Here is a 17,211-nt window from a genome sequence, read left to right as displayed (position 1 = left end):
TATAGAAAAAATTAGCCGGGCATGGTGGCGCATGCCTGTAGTCCCAGCTACTTGGGAGGCTGAGGCAGAAGGATTGCTTAAGCCAGGAGTTTGAGGTTGCTGTGAGCTAGGCTGACGCCATGGCACTCACTCTAGCCTGGGCAACAAAGTGAGACTCTGTCTCAAAAAAAAAAAAAAAAAAGATGGCGGATGAGAAACACCGCCAGACAGGTGTCTCTGCAGAAAAGGTAGATTCTAGCAGAAATTAGAAGAAGCAAGAAGATGAGCATAGAGCAGACGAGGGTCAGAAGGAGGGGTACCTGAGACCATGGGAGACTCTACGGGAGGAGGTTGCGGAGGAGAACTGGAAGCTGAGACCGCCAGAGCAGCCTGGAGACCAGCGGGAAGGGTAGGTGGATCAGTAACCTTTCCCCTCCCCTGCATCTGGGACTGCTGGTGGGCTCCCCAGCGAGTAGATATACATGCAGACACTAGCCCAGAGACAGCTGCCGCCAGTGAGCTGTAAGCCAGTAGTGGACGCAGCACCAGGCTCACAACTCCCTCGGGACACCTCTGTGCACAGACCCGAGCCTCGAGGCAGGCGCCATATTGCCTTATGCTCCCCTCCTCTGACTGTACCCACGGCTGCCCAAAGAGACAATATAGCCACCAGCCAGAGGCACCTCCAGGGAACTGGACCTTCCCTTTTGGGGCCCTACAGCTGACTGAGGGGAACTCAGACTGTGAGCTCCCTACCTGCCAGCCCTCCCAGGTGCTGCTGGCATTGTGATCCCAAAAGAATGGGGCAGACCTTGAGGCTGAGACATAGACTCAGCTTGGGCTCCCTATGGGCCAATTGGGACTGGCACTCCTCTCCCTGGTGGTGGTATAGTTTGAACTCTGGGGCCCAGAGGTCAGACGTGCAGACCAGATACCGTGCACCGAGGTCTCACATTGCCTGGGGCACAGAAGGGATATAAGTGAACAGCCTACTGAGGTGTGTGTGCCTTAAGGGGCAGATCAGTGTCCTAGAGGGCAACCCTCCTCCCAAAAGGAGGCCGTGCGCCCAGCCCAGGTGGCGTTCCTGCGCAGGGACCCTCCCCACCGGCACCACAGTCTGGGGAAGCCTGGTGGTGTATGGTCTGGCCTGCTGGCAGAGGCCCAGGAGTAGCTGTGGAGTTGGGAAGGGTGGAAAGAAGCATGGCCACTCCAGACTGCAGGTCTCAGACAGCCCAACACCCAGACACAGATATTCTGATTGAGCAGGACCATTCCAGCCCCTCCCTGACAGCTTTTCTGGAAGCAGAGAACAGAACTTTGACCCCTGCTAAGACATTGGTGGTGCCTGAGGGCATGCTTACCCAACCCAGCTCTGCCCAGACTCACTCCCAGACCAGCCCTCACTGAGGGGGAGAAAAGGACACACCTGGGAGTCCCAGGGCCCCACCAACCACCTGAGGCACTAGAGTGCCTCTCTACAGGAACAAGAGCTGATAACAGGACACAAAAACAGCGTAGCCTGTTCCTCCAAGCAAGCGCCATCTACTGACAGGGAGGACATCCTGCACAGCCTTTTCACGGCACCTACTGACTCATTATACAGGGAGTGGTCGAATCTCACACAGAGACACCACCTACCAGCTAAGAAACTAAACAAGGCGTGTGAATACCCAAACAAAAACCTAAAGAAAAGAAACAACAACAGATCGACATGGGAAGAAATCAGCGAAGGAACTCAGAAAATATGAAGAACCAAACGGAAAACACACCCCCAAAGAGGAGCACCAGCCCCCTAGAAATGGAAACCAACCAACATCAGGCAACCAAAATGACAGAAGAGGAATTTTGTATGTGGATCATAAGAAAACTCAACGACCCGCAAGAACAACTCACTAACCAAGACAAAGAAACCACAAAAAGTTCACTAAAGAAATAGACACAATGAAGAAAAGTTTAACTGAACTCCTGGAAATGAAGAATCAATTCAGGGAACTACAAAATACAGTAGAAAGCCTCAAGAACAGGGTAGATCAAACAGAAGAAAGAATCTCAGAGATTGAAGATAACACCCTCCAACTAAATAAAACAGTCACAGAGATAGAGCAGAGAAACAAGAGAAAAGAGCAAAGCCTACAAGAGATGTGGGATTATGTGAAGAAACCTAATGTGAGGGTCATAGGGTTACCAGAAGGGGAAGAAGACAACACTCAAGGGTTAGACAAGCTATTTGAAGATATAATAGAGGAAAATTTCCCAGGCCTTACTCAAAATCTCGATATACAAGTTCAAGAAGCTCAGAGGACCCCTGGGAGATTCAATGCAAACAGGAAGACATCATGACATGCAGTCATCAGACTGACCAAAATATCAACTAAAGAGGCCCTTCTAAGAGCTGTAAGATGAAAGAAGCAAGTAACATACAAGGGAAAGCCAATTCGAATAACACCAGACTTCTCTAATGAGACTTTACAAGCAAGAAGAGACTGGGGCCCCATTCTCACTCTTCTGAAACAAAACACTGCCCAGCCTAGAATTTTATTCCCTACAAAACTAAGCTTCATATATGAAGGAGAAATAAAGACATTCTCAGACAAGCAAAGTCTCAGAGAATTCACCAAGACAAGACCAGCCCTACAAGAAGTACTCAAAACAGTGTTACGCACGGAACACCATAATAAAAGCTCACGAATATAAAAACAACCAAATCCCAAAGATTAAAGGCTAGATAATACAATGGCTCAAGAGAGACATCAAAGCAACAAGATCCAACCAAACAGAATGAACAATAATCTACCTTACCTATCAGTTCTCTCAATAAATGTGAATGGCTTAAACTCTCCACTCAAGAGATATAAGCTGGCTGAATGGATAAGAAAATACAGGCCAAGTACATGCTGTCTTCAGGAAACACATCTAACTTGCAAGGATGCATATAGACTAAAAGTAAAAGGGTGGAAATCAGTATTCCAGGCAACGGAAGCCAAAAGAAGGCTGGTGTGGCAGTTCTAATTTCAGACGATTTAGTTTTTAAACCAACAAAAGTAGTGAAAGACAAAGAGGGTCATTATATAATGGTGAAGGGCACACTTCAACAAGAAGAGATAACAATTTTAAATATATATGCACCCAACTTAGGTGCACCCAGTTTCATAAAGCAAACCTTACTGGATCTAAGCAAATGGATTAATAGCAACTCCATAATCACCGGAGATTTCAACACCCCACTGACGGCACAAGACAGATCCCCTAAACAGAAAATTAATAAAGAAATAATGGACTTAAACAAAACTCTAGAACAATTGGGTCTGACTGACATTTACAGGGCATTCTACCCAAAATCCACTGAATATATGTTCTTCTCATCAGCTCACAGGACATTCTCTAAGATTGACCATATCTTAGGACACAAAGTAAATCTCAAGAAATTTAAAAAAATAGAAATCATACCACGTACCTTCTCGGATCACAGTGGAATAAAAGTAGAAATCAACCCTAACAGAAACTCACATTTCTACACAAAAACGTGGAAATTAAACAACCTCCTACTAAATGATTACTTCATAAATGAAGAAATCAAGATGGAAATAAAAAAATTCTATGAACAAAATGACAATGGAGAGACAAGTTATCAAATCCTCTGGGACACAGCTAAACCAGTTCTCAGAGGAAAGTTTATCTCCATAAATGCCTATAACCAAAAGGCAAGAAGATCACAAATAGACAATCTAATGAAACGACTCAAAGAGCTGGAAAAAGAAGAACAGACCAACCCCAAACCCAGCAGAAGAAGTGAAATCAAGAAGATCAAAGCAGAACTGAACGAAATTGAAAACAGGGAAGCTATTCAGGAGATTAATAAAACAAAAAGTTGGTTCTTTGAAAAAATAAACAAAATTGACACGCCATTGGCTAAGCTAACGAAAAGCAGAAAAATCTCTAATAAGCTCCATCAGGAACAAAAAAGGAGATATCACAACTGATCCCAAAGAGATACAAGATATAATTTATGAATACTACAAAAATCTTTATGCACACAAACTGGAAAATGTGGAGGAAATAGACAACTTTCTAGAAACACACAGCCTCCCTAGGCTCAACCAGGAAGAAATAGATTTCCTAAACAGACCAATCTCAAGAGCTGAAATAGAAACGGCAATTAAAAATCTCCCTAAAAAGAAAGGTCCCTGTCCAGATGGTTTCACACCTGAATTTTACCACACTTACAAAGAATAACTAGTACCTATCTAGCAGAAACTATTCCACAACATCAAGAAGAATGGAAATCTCCCCTACACCTTTTATGAAGCGAATATTACTCTGATACCAAAACCAGGAAAGGATGCAACAAAGAAAGAAAACTACAGACCAATATCCCTAATGAATATACATGCAAAAAAGTTTAACAAAATCTTAGGTAACCGAATCCAGACGCTTATCAAAAAAATAATCCATCATAACCAAGTGGGCTTCATCCCAGGGATGCAGGGATGGTTCAACATACGTAAATCTATAAATGCAATTCACCACATAAACAGAAGCAAAAACAGAGACCACATGATTCTTTCAATAGATGCAGAAAAAACTTTTGACAAAATTCAACACCCTTTCATGATACGAACACTTAATAAAATAGGCATAGAAGGGACATACCTAAAAATGATACAAGCCATATATGACAGACCCATAGCCAACATCATACTGAATGGGGAAAAATTGAAAACATTCCCACTAGAACTGGAACCAGACAAGGCTGCCCACTATCTCCACTTCTATTCAACATAGTGCTGGAAGTCCTGGCTACAGCAATCAGACAGGAAAGTGGAATTAAAGGTATCCAAATAGGGGCAGAAGAGATCAAACTTTCACTGTTTGCTGATGATATGATATTATATCTAGAAAACCCCAAAGATTCAACCAAGAAACTCCTGGAACTGATCAATGAATTTAGTAAAGTCTCAGGATACAAAATCAATACACAGAAATCAGAAGCATTCATATACGCCAACAACAATCAAATTGAGAACCAAATCAAGGACTCAATTCCCTTCACAATAGCAACAAAAAAATGAAAGTACCTAGGAATATACTTAACCAAGGAGGTAAAAGACCTCTACAGAGAGAACTATGAAACACTGAGGAAGGAAACAGCAGAGGATGTAAACAGATGGAAAGCCATACCATGCTCGTGGATCGCCAGACTCAACATCATTAAAATGTCTATACTACCCAAACTGATCTACAGATTCAATGCAATACCTATTAAAATCCCATCAGCATTCTTCACAGATATAGAAAAAATAATATTACGCTTCATATGGAACCAAAGAAGACCCCGAATATCAAAAGCAATTCTAGGCAACAAAAACAAAATGGGAGGCATTAATATGCCAGATATGAAACTATACTACAAAGCTGTAGTAATTAAATCAATGTGGTATTGGCACAAAAATAGAAATATTGACCAGTGGAACAGATGTGAGAATCCTGATATAAAACCATCCTCATATAGCCATCTAATCGTTGACAAAGCAGACAAAAACATACGCTGGGAAAAAGAATCCCTTTTCAATAAATGGTGCTGGGAAAACTGGATAGTCACTTGTAGAAGGATAAAGCAGGACCCACACCTTTCACCTCTCACAAAAATCAACTCATGCTGGATAACACACTTAAACCTACGGTATGAAACTATTAGAATTCTAGAGGAAAATGTTGGATACACTCTACTAGACATCAGCCTAGGCAAAGAGTTTATGAAGAAGTCCCCAAAGGCAATCACAGCAGCAACAAAAATAAATAAATGGGACATGATCAAACTAAAAAGCTTCTGCACAGCCAAAGAAATAGTCATGAAAGTAAACAGACAACCTACAGAATGGGAGAAAATTTTTGCATCCTACGCATCTGATAAGGGGCTGATAACTAGAATATACTTAGAACTCACGAAAATCAGCAAGAAAACATCAAATAACCCTATTAAAAAGTGGGCAAAGGACTTGAACAGAAACTTTTCTAAAGAAGACAGAAGAATGGCCAACAAACATATGAAAAAATGCTCAACATCTCTAATCATCAGGGAAATGCAAATCAAAACCACAATGAGATATCACTTAACTCCAGTGAGAATGGCCCTTATCAAAAAGTCTCCAAACAATAAATCCTGGCGTGGATGCGGAGAGAGAGGAATACTCCTATGCTACTGGTGGGAGTGCAAACTAGTTCAACCTCTGTGGAAAGCAATATGGAGATACCTTAAAGCGATACAAGTGAATATACCATTTGATCCAGCAATCCCATTGCTGGGCATCTACCCAAAAGATCCAATGACACTCTATAAAAACGACACCTGCACTTGAATGTTTATAGCAGCACAATTCATAATTGCAAGGCTGTGGAAACAGCCCAAGTGCCCATCAATCCAAGAATGGATTAATAAAATGTGGTATATGTATACCATGGAGTACTATTCAGCTCTAAGAAACAACGGTGATATAGCACATCTTATATTTTCCTGGTTAGAGCTGGAACCCATACTACTAAGTGAAGTATCCCAAGAATGGATAAACAAGCACCACATATATTCACCAGCAAACTGGTATTAACTGAGCAGCACCTAAGTGGACACATAGGTACTACAGTAATAGGGTATTGGGCACGTGGGAAGGGGGAGGGGGCGGGTATATACATACATAATGAGTGAGGTGTGCACCATCTGGGGATGGTCATGCTGGAAACTCAGACTTGTAGGGGGAGGGGGAGAAAGGGCATTTATTGAAATCTTAAAATCTGTACCCCCATAATATGCTGAAATTAAAAAAAATGTATGATATCTTTATAAGTGGGGAGAATAACTCCCTCATAAAGCAGTTAAAATGAGGTTCCACTCCTAGGTATTTTTAACCAAAAGAAATGAAAACATATGTCTACACAAAGACCTACGTACTCTTAACAGCCAAAATCAAACTAAATGTCAATCAGCTGGGGAATAAACAAATTGTGATACATCACATAATGGAATATCACTCAGCAATAGGAAAGAACACACTACTGATAAATGCAACAACATAGATAGATTACAAAGTCTTACATCGAGTGAAAAAAGTCAAACATAAAATGCTAAATACTGTGATTCCATTTATATGGCATTCTGGAAAAGGTAAAAGTACAGGAACAGAATCAGTCAGTGGTTGCCAAGAACTAGGTGTTCAGGAAGGGGACTGAATAAAAAGGGGCATGAGGAACCTTTTGGGGGTGATGGAAGTGTTGTACATCTTGATTCTAACAGTGGTTACAAGATTGTATATATTTGCTAAAACTCATCAAACTATATGCCTGAAAAGGGTAAGCTTTACTGTTTGTAAATTACATCTCCATAAATCTGATTAAATGAGGTAATTTATACATGCGCACTCTGCCAGAGAGTAAAAAGAGTTTTGCTCTTGGTCATACCTAAGACATAAATCCTGGGGTCGTTTCAAGAATTAGATTCTGTTCACTGTCCATAAAACTATGCCAAGCAGAATGTAGGTTTCCAGAGCCATCCTATCCTCACTGTTACAGTTCTAACTGGTTTAGGTCTCTGCTAAGTAACTTCCTTATGTATTCTTTTTTTTTTTTTTTTTTTTTTTAGGGGGGCCAAACCACGTGGCTTTATTATACACTCGTGGACGAGGTTCTGGGGCCCCAAGAGCAGGGGCCCCGGAAGTCGCCCCCTTATGTATTCTTAAAACATTAATAACAGGAGACAAAAATCCTGGATTCCCCAAACCGAATTTGAACATAAGGATGAGAAGACACAAGACCAACGGAAGGCCTGTAATCAGCTTAATACTAGCCAACCAGTGGGAAGGGCCAGGAACCCAGGAACTCTCTCAATTTAGGAAATGCTTTTCTGGAGCTGTATCCTTCCCCATCCCACCTCTCCCCTTTTACTGGCTGCATGTCCAACAGTAAGAAACTCCTTAACCAACAATGTGAGGACAGCAACTGTTCTGTTCTCATCAGCCACCTCAGCTACCTCTCACCTTTGTGGTCAATATCATCAGTATCACTGTCTGCTTCCTCATCCTCTTCATCCAAGGTTCCTCGAGTCAGGATCAAATCAGAAGGGTCCAGTACAGGAGATAAGCTGTCTACAATGAAAACACCTATCAGTATATATACCTCCTCAAAAAAGTGATTTGAATCAATAAGTAACGATGATTATCAATTGGCAGGATCAAAGTGTTCATGATAAATATAAATGCACAATGTTATCTCTTCTAAATGTATTGCTAATACCACTTACCATGTCTATAGTAGTTTAGTTCACAAAGTGTTTTCATGAGCCAAACAGCCCAAGAAGTCCCTTTTTTTTTAAGCTGAAGCTTGTCTTTTTGATTAGCATTGTTCTTTTTAATTATCTCATAGCTAGGAAGAGCTTATAGTTTTTCCTAAGAAAGCTAAAGACATTTGAGCAGATCTAGTGTGCTGGTGAGTCAAAGTGTGGAGTGCTAAGGAAGCTTCATGGTAGCAATATAAGTTCAGAGAGGGTCTGCAGAAAATACAAGGTGAAATGATGTAGAGGAGTCAGAGTATTATTCAAGAAAAGGAGGGAGAAAAATGGAAAATCAAATATACTAATAGAAGTAAAATTCCTCACTTAGGGAAATAAGGGTTGAGTTCCAATAATAAGAAGAAAGTCTAATCCAGTAATTACTGGCAGGGGATTCAGCCTGGTGGGGGGTGGGGGTAGTCTCTATGAGAACCTGAAACTATGCCAAGGACCCTAAGGCCATGGGAGGACATGGCCACTCTCTCTTCAGGAGCCTATAAGGGTTGTAAGAGCTCAGTTAGGGAATAAGAGTGGCTAAAGGCAGCAACATCAAGGCACACAAATCTCAAGGGGCCTGTGGCCCTGAAAAAGGATAATGACAGGATGTGCTGCCAGTAAATGCTTCATTCTGAGCCCTACTAAGAATTATGCAACTATACTTGTAATTTTCCTCAAATGGTTACTGAAACTCCCACAGCCTTCAACAGGTTGTCTGAGTACAGTAGATTTAACATTTGCTGTTTCATGTGTTCATGACTATAAAGGACCATGACACATAGAAATTTATGTTGCTGAGGTGTGCAACAAAGATGGCACAAGTTAAGTTCACTTAACTGGTAAGCCCAGGCAGTTTCCGAGTTCGCTGTCCTCTACTAGACACAGCAGTAGCTTTCATGAATAGAAATGTCAGTCCTTTAAGATGTCGTAGAAAAAAAATGCTCATGTTGCTGATAATAAAAATATGTCCAATTTATTACCAAATAAATAAATGAAATGGACTATATCATTAAAAAAAAAAAAGTACCTCCAACTTGGTTGCAGGATCCCACTGAGCTGCAACAGATTTGCACCAACTCGTCTTGAAGGCAATCCATCAATATGTATGCATAGGTGGTCAGGGGCATATTATTATGATTATTATGATTATTTAAATACGGGCACTAACCTAAACATCCCTGGATAGTCAATGATAAAACTAACTCATCACGTGTGGTGGCCCATGCCTGTAATCCCAGCACTTCAGGAGGATCACTTGAGCCCAGGAGCTTGAAACCAACCTGGGCAATATAGCAAGACCCCATCTCTACTAAAAATAAATAAATGAATTTTTTTTAAAATCTTCAAAGAATAAAAAAAAATTCGGTAGCACGATGAAAAGACTAATATACAGAAATCAAAAGGCTTCATACACACAAATATAAACCAGCTAGAAAATATTAATATAATGGTTCAGAAAATCCCACTTTCAACAGTAATAAAGGTAAAATATTTAGAATAAATTTAACAAAGAATACACAAAACCTACATAAGGAACACTCTAAACACTTCTGAAAGTCACAAGTAGACCTGACAAATATAAAGATATTCCTTGGTCTTGGATAGGAAGACTCAACATCGGAGAAATTATCAGTTCTTCCTAAATTAGTTATGAATATAATGTAATCCCAACTAAAATGCCTTTTTTTATATTTTTTGAGACAGAGTCTCACTTTGTTGCCCGGGCTAGAGTGCCATGGCATCAGCCTAGCTCACAGCAACCTCAAACTCCTGGGCTTAAGCAATCCTTCTGCCTCAGCCACCCAAGTAGCTGGGACTACAGGCATGTGCCACCATGCCCGGCTAATTTTTTCTGTATATTTTTAACTGTCCAATTAACTTCTATCTTTGGTAGAGACAGGGTCTTGCTCTTGCTTAGGCTGGTCTCGAACTCCAGAGCTCAAACGATCCACCCACCTCGGCCTCCCAGAGTGCTAGGATTACAGGCATGAGCCACTACGCCTGGCCTAAAATGCTTTTTTAATAAGCTAGATAAGTTGATACTAAAGTTCATGTGGAAAAACATGTAAGAAGAGCCAGGGAAACACTAAAATGAAAAGTACGAGTGGCACTACCCCTAGCAGATATTGAAACGTAATTATACAATTAAAACATGATACAGGCATAAAAGTGTATAGTACAGTGAAATAAAACAGAAAGCCAAGCACACATGGAATGTTAGTATATTATACTAGTAGCATCTCAAATCACCAAGGCAAGCCAAGCACAGTAGCATGTGCCTAAAATCCCAGCTACTCAAGAGGCTGAGGCAGAAGGATCACTTGAGCCCAGGAGTTCAAGGCCAGCCTGGGCAAGATAGCAAGACTCCATCTCAAAAAAAAAAAAAAAAACACAAGACCCTACAAAATATTCTTTGAGGTGAAGGTTGCCTTTTAATAAATAGTGCAGATACAACTATTTATGAAAAAGATAACAAAGGCCCATAACTCATACCATACCCAGGAATAAACTCCAAATGTATCAGTGATCAAAATTTGGAAAATAAAACCATATAAACACTACAATAAAACATTGGTGAATTCCTTTTTAACATAAATATAGGTAAAGGCTAACAATGACTTAAAATTCAGATGCAATAGAAAAGAAGATAAATAAATGACTACATCAAAATAAAATAAAAACTTTTGCATGTCAAAATAGCACAATGAACAAAAGTTAAAGAACAAATGACAAACAGGGAGAAAATATTGGCAACATATATCCCAGAAAAATGGATAATATCCCCACTATATCAATGCATATTAAAACTAGTGGGTAAACATTTGAAAACTAAAAGGATAGTTAATATTCTCAAAGTACCAATCCCATCAAATCCTTATTATGAAAGAAAAAAAATAATTTTTAAAAATATTAATTCCATCAGATTTACTGAAGGCTAGCACTATAAAAAACAAAAGAAAGAAAAACATTAATTCTTTATGATGCGAAAACCTGACAGATACCACTTCACACAAACAAAGTTAACATCACCAGTAATGGGACAAATCAACATGTGCCTCCTGATGTGATGCACTAAAAAAACACAGCTTCTGTAAAGTTCTGCCAAAAATCAGTCACCTGAATCAAAATCATGAAGAAACTCAGACAAACCTAAACTGAAGAATGTTCTATAAAATAACTTTCCTTATTTGCTTACAAAAAAGGTCAATGTCATGAAACACAAAGACTAAGGAACCATTCTAGCCTGAAGACTAAGACACATCAGAATTAATGCAATGCACATCCAGGATTTTCTACTGCTACAAAGGGCAAATGGCTCCATCTAAATAAGGTCTCTACATTAGGTAACAGTATTGTGTCAATGTTAATTTTCTTATTTTTGATAACTGTACTGAGGTTATATAAAATAATATCGTTAGTCTTAGGAAATAGACATTCAAGTATTCAATGCAAAGGAGTGTCATATCTGTAACTTACTCTTAAATGATTCGGGGAAAAGAAATATATTTATGTAATATATAAATTCATATAGAGAGAAGAAAATAAATGTGTAAAATGTTAACATTTTAGGAATCTGATTGAAGAGTTATGGCAATTCTTTGTATCCTTCATGCAACTTTTCTGTAAATCTGAAATTAGGTCAAACTGTAAAAAATGGGGAGGGGAATAGTTTAAAAGTATTAAAAGAAATAATAACAAAGTAGACATCAAGTATTTTGCCAAAGTAAAGCAAAAACTTCCTGAAGGAAGATCCCAAAGTGGTACAGTTGTATACAATTTTCAATTGTTTGTCTTTCCAAATTATTTTTATATGTGTGTGTATATATATAAAAATATTATACATATATGAAACCACATTTTATTTTTCCTTTTCTCTCTCTCTCTCATATATAAAAACATCCCTGCTGAGTAGAAATAAGTGTAACCTCTTTTTAGTTCCTGACACCAGAGACCCTCCAATACCTTTGGCAGTGCCTGTGTCCAAAGCTACAGAGCCCATATCCTTCCGAAGTCGTTCCAGTTGTTCTTTCTGATGTTGGCTCTGTGCACTAGCCTGTATATAGAGAGCAAAATGTCATCATATTCAAAATGGAGCCCAAATTAGAAGCCATACTTCTCAAGGGAGATGAGGAATTACACAAATACTCGTACTTAAACACTGAGGTGGATAAGGGATAGCTGACATAGGGACAGAAACTCTCGAGTAGTGTGGGCCCAGATTATAGCAGAAGCTCAGCCTGAATTAGAAGATTCAGAAAATGGACACACAAACATATCAAAACAATCCTCAGGTAGACATTGCAGGAAGGCTCAGTAATGAAGAACCAAGTGTAGCCTATGCGAGCAGGACATTTGATTATGTGGGATAAGAGTTGTGAACCACCTCTCTATTCTTAAACAAAATTCTACAACTAGCCTTTAAATTGACCTTGGAATTGGGGTGGAGGAGGGGCACAAGAAGGACTCAGCATATATAACAAGAAAACTGATTTTTAAAAATTCAAATACAAAAATAAAAAAATATATAAGGGAACTTTCTGCATCCAGACAACATATATATAAATTTACAAAGTTAAATTAAGAAGAATTTAAAGTATACACTGAAATTTTATTAGTTAATTATACTACAATAAAGCTGGAAACTTTTTTTTTAATTAAATAAGATACACTGATAACCAAAACAAAAATACATATGTCATTAGGAATGAAGTTGGTTTTTGTTTTAAATAGAGACAGGGTCTTATGCAGTCGCTCAGGCTAGAGTGTAGTGGCACCATCACAGCTCACTGTAGCCTCAAACTACTGGGCTCAAGCCATCTTCCTGCCTCAGCAGCCCAAGTAGCTGGGACTCCAGGTGCACCGGCAAGGTGGCTTTTTTCAAAAGCCCTATAATACACAAACAGCCTCCTTTCTTACCAACGATTTCTTCAGACGTTCATATTCAGGACGATATTCCCTGAAAAGAGAAACACTTTCTAAAGTCCTCTGCTTAATAATCCTTTGCCCACTCCCCACCCCTATCACTTATATTGTCATAAAACTCTGACAGTAATATAATAAAAGATCTTACTTTATTGAACATCAGATGTAACAAGTCTTGGACAGTGACTGAGAGTCTATCCCCATGGAATTAAAAGCCAAGGTGACTGCCCCCACTCCCCAAACCAGGAAAGAGACAAAAATCTGACTGGAGAGACTGAGACTAATAAACTCATCATTCACTTGAGATAAACAGCTGCGATACAGAAAAGCAGATAAGCCTGTGGAGCTCAGGAAGTTCAATATATATTGATGTGCTTTACCTCAGCAACAACAGTGAAAGGATATAGAGAAGAGTCTATCCTGAGGCTTTTTAAAAAAATTTTTTGAGACAGGGTCTTGCTCTGTTACCCTATCTAGCATGCAGTGGCATCATCATAGCTCACTGCAACCTCCAACTCTTGGATTCAAGCCATCCTCCTGCCTCAGCCTACTGACTAGCTGAGACTACAGGCACACACCACCATACCTGGCTAATTTTTCTATTTTGTATAGAGATGGGTTCTCACTCTTGCTCAGGCTGGTCTCAAACTCCTGAGCTCAAGTGATCCTCCCACCTTGGCCTCCCAGAATGCTAGGATTACAGGTGTGAGCCACTGTACCTGGTCTATCCTGAGGCTTTGGTAACACCCTTGTCTGATGAGTTAAAATCAAAATAATGTGTGTGTAAACCCAAATGTGGTTGTTAGGATCTTGCAAAATATGAGGCCAAAGAAGCATGTTAATTAGCAGCCTATGAAGCCATGGGCCTAAGGAAAGTGTACAGGTGCTCTGACTCCACTTTTCTTTAGGCAAATGGAATTCCAGTATGAACAATGACAATACTTGTAACATCATTTATTATAAAATGTGCTTACTATTAGTATGTGTCAGCAATTGTGCTAAGTGCTTTACACATATTTTCTCAAATAATCCTCACAGTAACTTAACACCAATGTTTTACTGGAACACAGCTGTGCCCAGGCATTTACAAATGGTCTATGGATGCTTTGTCCTAAAAGGGCAGAGGTAAATAGTTCCAACAGAAGATTGTCTTGGCCCACAAGGCCTAAAATTTTTACTACCTGGCTCTTTACAGAAAAAGTCTGGAGACCTCTGCTCTTAATCACTCAATACAGTGAAGATTTATACCTTTATTTTTTTAAAAAGTTAATGGAGACTTGTTACCCCTAAATGTGATCAGATCTAGTACATGTGTGCAAGGCAAATATAATACATATATGATGAAAATCTAAATGTTTTGCCTGGAAAAAGTGCTATCTCATCAGAATTGTGGGTTGCTAATAAGGTCATCAATAGAAACTTTCTTTATCCTCACCTTTCATATTCTTCTGCAGCACTGGTGACTTGCACAAAGAATTCATCTAAGCCGGTACCCAGAACAGCAGATACACCTACTACCTGCCAAAAAGCATCATAAATGCCTCTAAGGAAACTACAGCATATTTTTAAATGGTGTACATTATTTTGTTCAAATGCCATAAAATATTCATAAAAAGAGGTTTGGAAACTTTAAGAAGTCTCTGGCAAAAAGCTAACCTACAACAGAACAAAATAGAACATCTAGACAAAAGTCATGGAATAAGCCTATGGAAAATAAAGAATTTAAAGGTATAATTAGGGCCAAACTTATTATCTATTCCCTAACAAACCAAACTAACCACTTTCTGTTCTCTTGTTGCATTTGCTTGGACAATTAACATAATCCCTGCAACCTGTAAGCTTTTACTTACATAAATCTTACCCTTCCTTCAAAGCATACCTCTAACACTATGCAGGCCAAAATCTCTTATTATAATCTGTCCTCCTTACAGCCATCAGGCCCAACTTTCAGTTTTTCTTAAGGTACTTGCCAATAAGATAGCATGTTTCTACTCTGTGTATATAGCCTTCTCTTCTAACTAGACCATAAACTCTCTGAAGGTCCCTATCTTATTCATCTTGTAAACTTCACAGGTTTTTTTGTTTTTTCTTATTTTTTATTTTTATTCAGAGACAGGGTCTCACTGTGTCACCCAGGCTGGAGTGCAGCAGAGGAATCATAGCTCACTGCAGCCTAGAACTCCCGGGCTCCTCCTACCTCAGGCTCCCCCCAATAGCCAGGACAGAGGCACATGCCCAGCTAATTTTTTAAAAATTTTTGTTGAGACAAGGATCTTGCTATGTTTCCCAGGCTGGTCTCAAACTTCTGGGCTCAAGTGATCCTACCACTTTGACTTACAGGCGTGAGCCACTGTGCCCAGCCACGACAGTTTTTAATAAGCAATGTTTTAAATATACTTTTCAGAAGGTAATGAACTTACTTTCTAAGCTAGGTTCAAAACCAGTCTTATGGGTTAAGAGGTTATCTGGAGAGGCTGTCAGTATGAACAGGAGAGAAAATTTACCCTGAGTGAGCTGTAAAACTCATCTAACACCAGGCTCATTGAACGGGTCAGGTTACTGACGTATGTAGTCTCTTGATTCAAGGCATCTTGGAAAGCCTCAAAATCCTGCATCCATTCCACTGCAAAGCTGTGATCAATGATGTCGGTCTATACCAGAGAGAAGTCAACTATCAGCAACCAGAGATGAGGTTACACACTAAACAATGGCAAAATTTATTTTTTAATTAAATGTTGATGGCAATGAGCATATCATCCATACATTTTCTTTCTCTGCTTCCCCCATTTCCTCCTTCATTGCAACAAACCACAAAGAAGCAAGACTTCTGTGCAGTGTATGCAATTAAATGAAGAAGATGCATTCTCTTGGTCAAAGCAGACTCATCACTATCCACTACCAATAACCAGGACCACGGTGGATGCCAGCATATCCCAGGCTCTGAAGCCAAGCAGTCTCTTGCATCCTAGACATCAACCAACAGCAAGGAAGCTTTGTTCTTTTTTAATTGTCACTTCCAATAGATTAAATGTCCCTCTTCTATTTATACAGTCCTGATTCTAGGGAATAACCTATACACCATGGTTGAGGAGCTATTTTATCTGGCCTAAAATGATTTTGGATGAGAGTCAGTCATAGATATTCGTTCAATTTGATTGAATTCATTTCCTAGAAATGCCTATGGCCCTGTTTGAGGAAAGCCTGAATTTGCTCTCTAGCATCTGAAATAATCCTTTTCACTCACCCAAACCTTCCAAGAACCACAAGGTTCTGCTAAAAAGAAGCTGAACAGAAATGATCCACTTACTTTATTCATGACCACAATGAAAGGCAGCTTGGTTTTGTACAAGATGCTGAAAATCAAACATTGAGATATTATTAGTAAAGCCACGTAAGCTCTTGCTTGCCCAGTGTTAGTCTGTTGGGACTAAGAGAAGGAGTTCAGAATCTACAAGACAGGTACCCTTTTTCACATGGCATTCACATATTCCCTTCTCCCAAGAAGAAAATCACCACCACCAGGCAAATAACACACACACTCACCCTAACTTAGAGTAATAATACTTTGATATTGATACTGGTTTTTGTTTTGTTTTTACTAAATAATTGTCTTTTTCTGAGGAGGAAATAAACATTTATTGAATATCTATTACAAGTGGAGTATCCCCCATCTGAAACACTTGGGACCAGAAGTGTTTCGGATTTCAGATTTTTTTTCAGAGTTTGGAACATTTGCAAATACCGGTTGAGCATTCTAAATCCAAAACTCCAAAATGATCTAATGAGGATTTCCTTTGGGCATCATGTCAGTGTTCAATAGTTTCAGGGTTTGGACCATTTCAGATTTCAGATTTCTGGATTTGGAATGCTCAACTTTATAGTCTAGGCATCGTGCTGAGCACTTTTATATGTATTATCTCCTTTGTTCCTTACAAATGCCATGTAAATGCATACGATTTTCATTTGTCAATTATGCCTCCATAAAATTGGGGGGAAAT

General features: G+C 39.4%; 1 protein-coding gene across 1 annotated transcript in view; it reads right to left on the bottom strand.

Moving 5' to 3' along the window:
- Positions 1–17,211, bottom strand: part of GPN1 (GPN-loop GTPase 1) — a 33,403-nt gene that overhangs the window by 6,173 nt on the left and 10,019 nt on the right. The window contains exons 8-13 of the mRNA XM_012788301.3: positions 16,521–16,566; positions 15,718–15,864; positions 14,649–14,731; positions 13,208–13,247; positions 12,254–12,344; positions 8,004–8,111 (exon numbers count right to left, since the gene is read on the bottom strand). Coding sequence (XP_012643755.1) covers positions 8,004–8,111; positions 12,254–12,344; positions 13,208–13,247; positions 14,649–14,731; positions 15,718–15,864; positions 16,521–16,566 — 515 coding nt within the window. The remainder of the gene's footprint in view (positions 1–8,003; positions 8,112–12,253; positions 12,345–13,207; positions 13,248–14,648; positions 14,732–15,717; positions 15,865–16,520; positions 16,567–17,211) is intronic.

The sequence above is a fragment of the Microcebus murinus genome, chromosome 3 (genome assembly GCF_040939455.1).
Source record: "Microcebus murinus isolate Inina chromosome 3, M.murinus_Inina_mat1.0, whole genome shotgun sequence".
In the NCBI taxonomy this organism is placed as follows: Eukaryota; Metazoa; Chordata; class Mammalia; order Primates; family Cheirogaleidae; genus Microcebus; species Microcebus murinus.
This window is presented reverse-complemented; position numbering and strand designations above follow the sequence as displayed.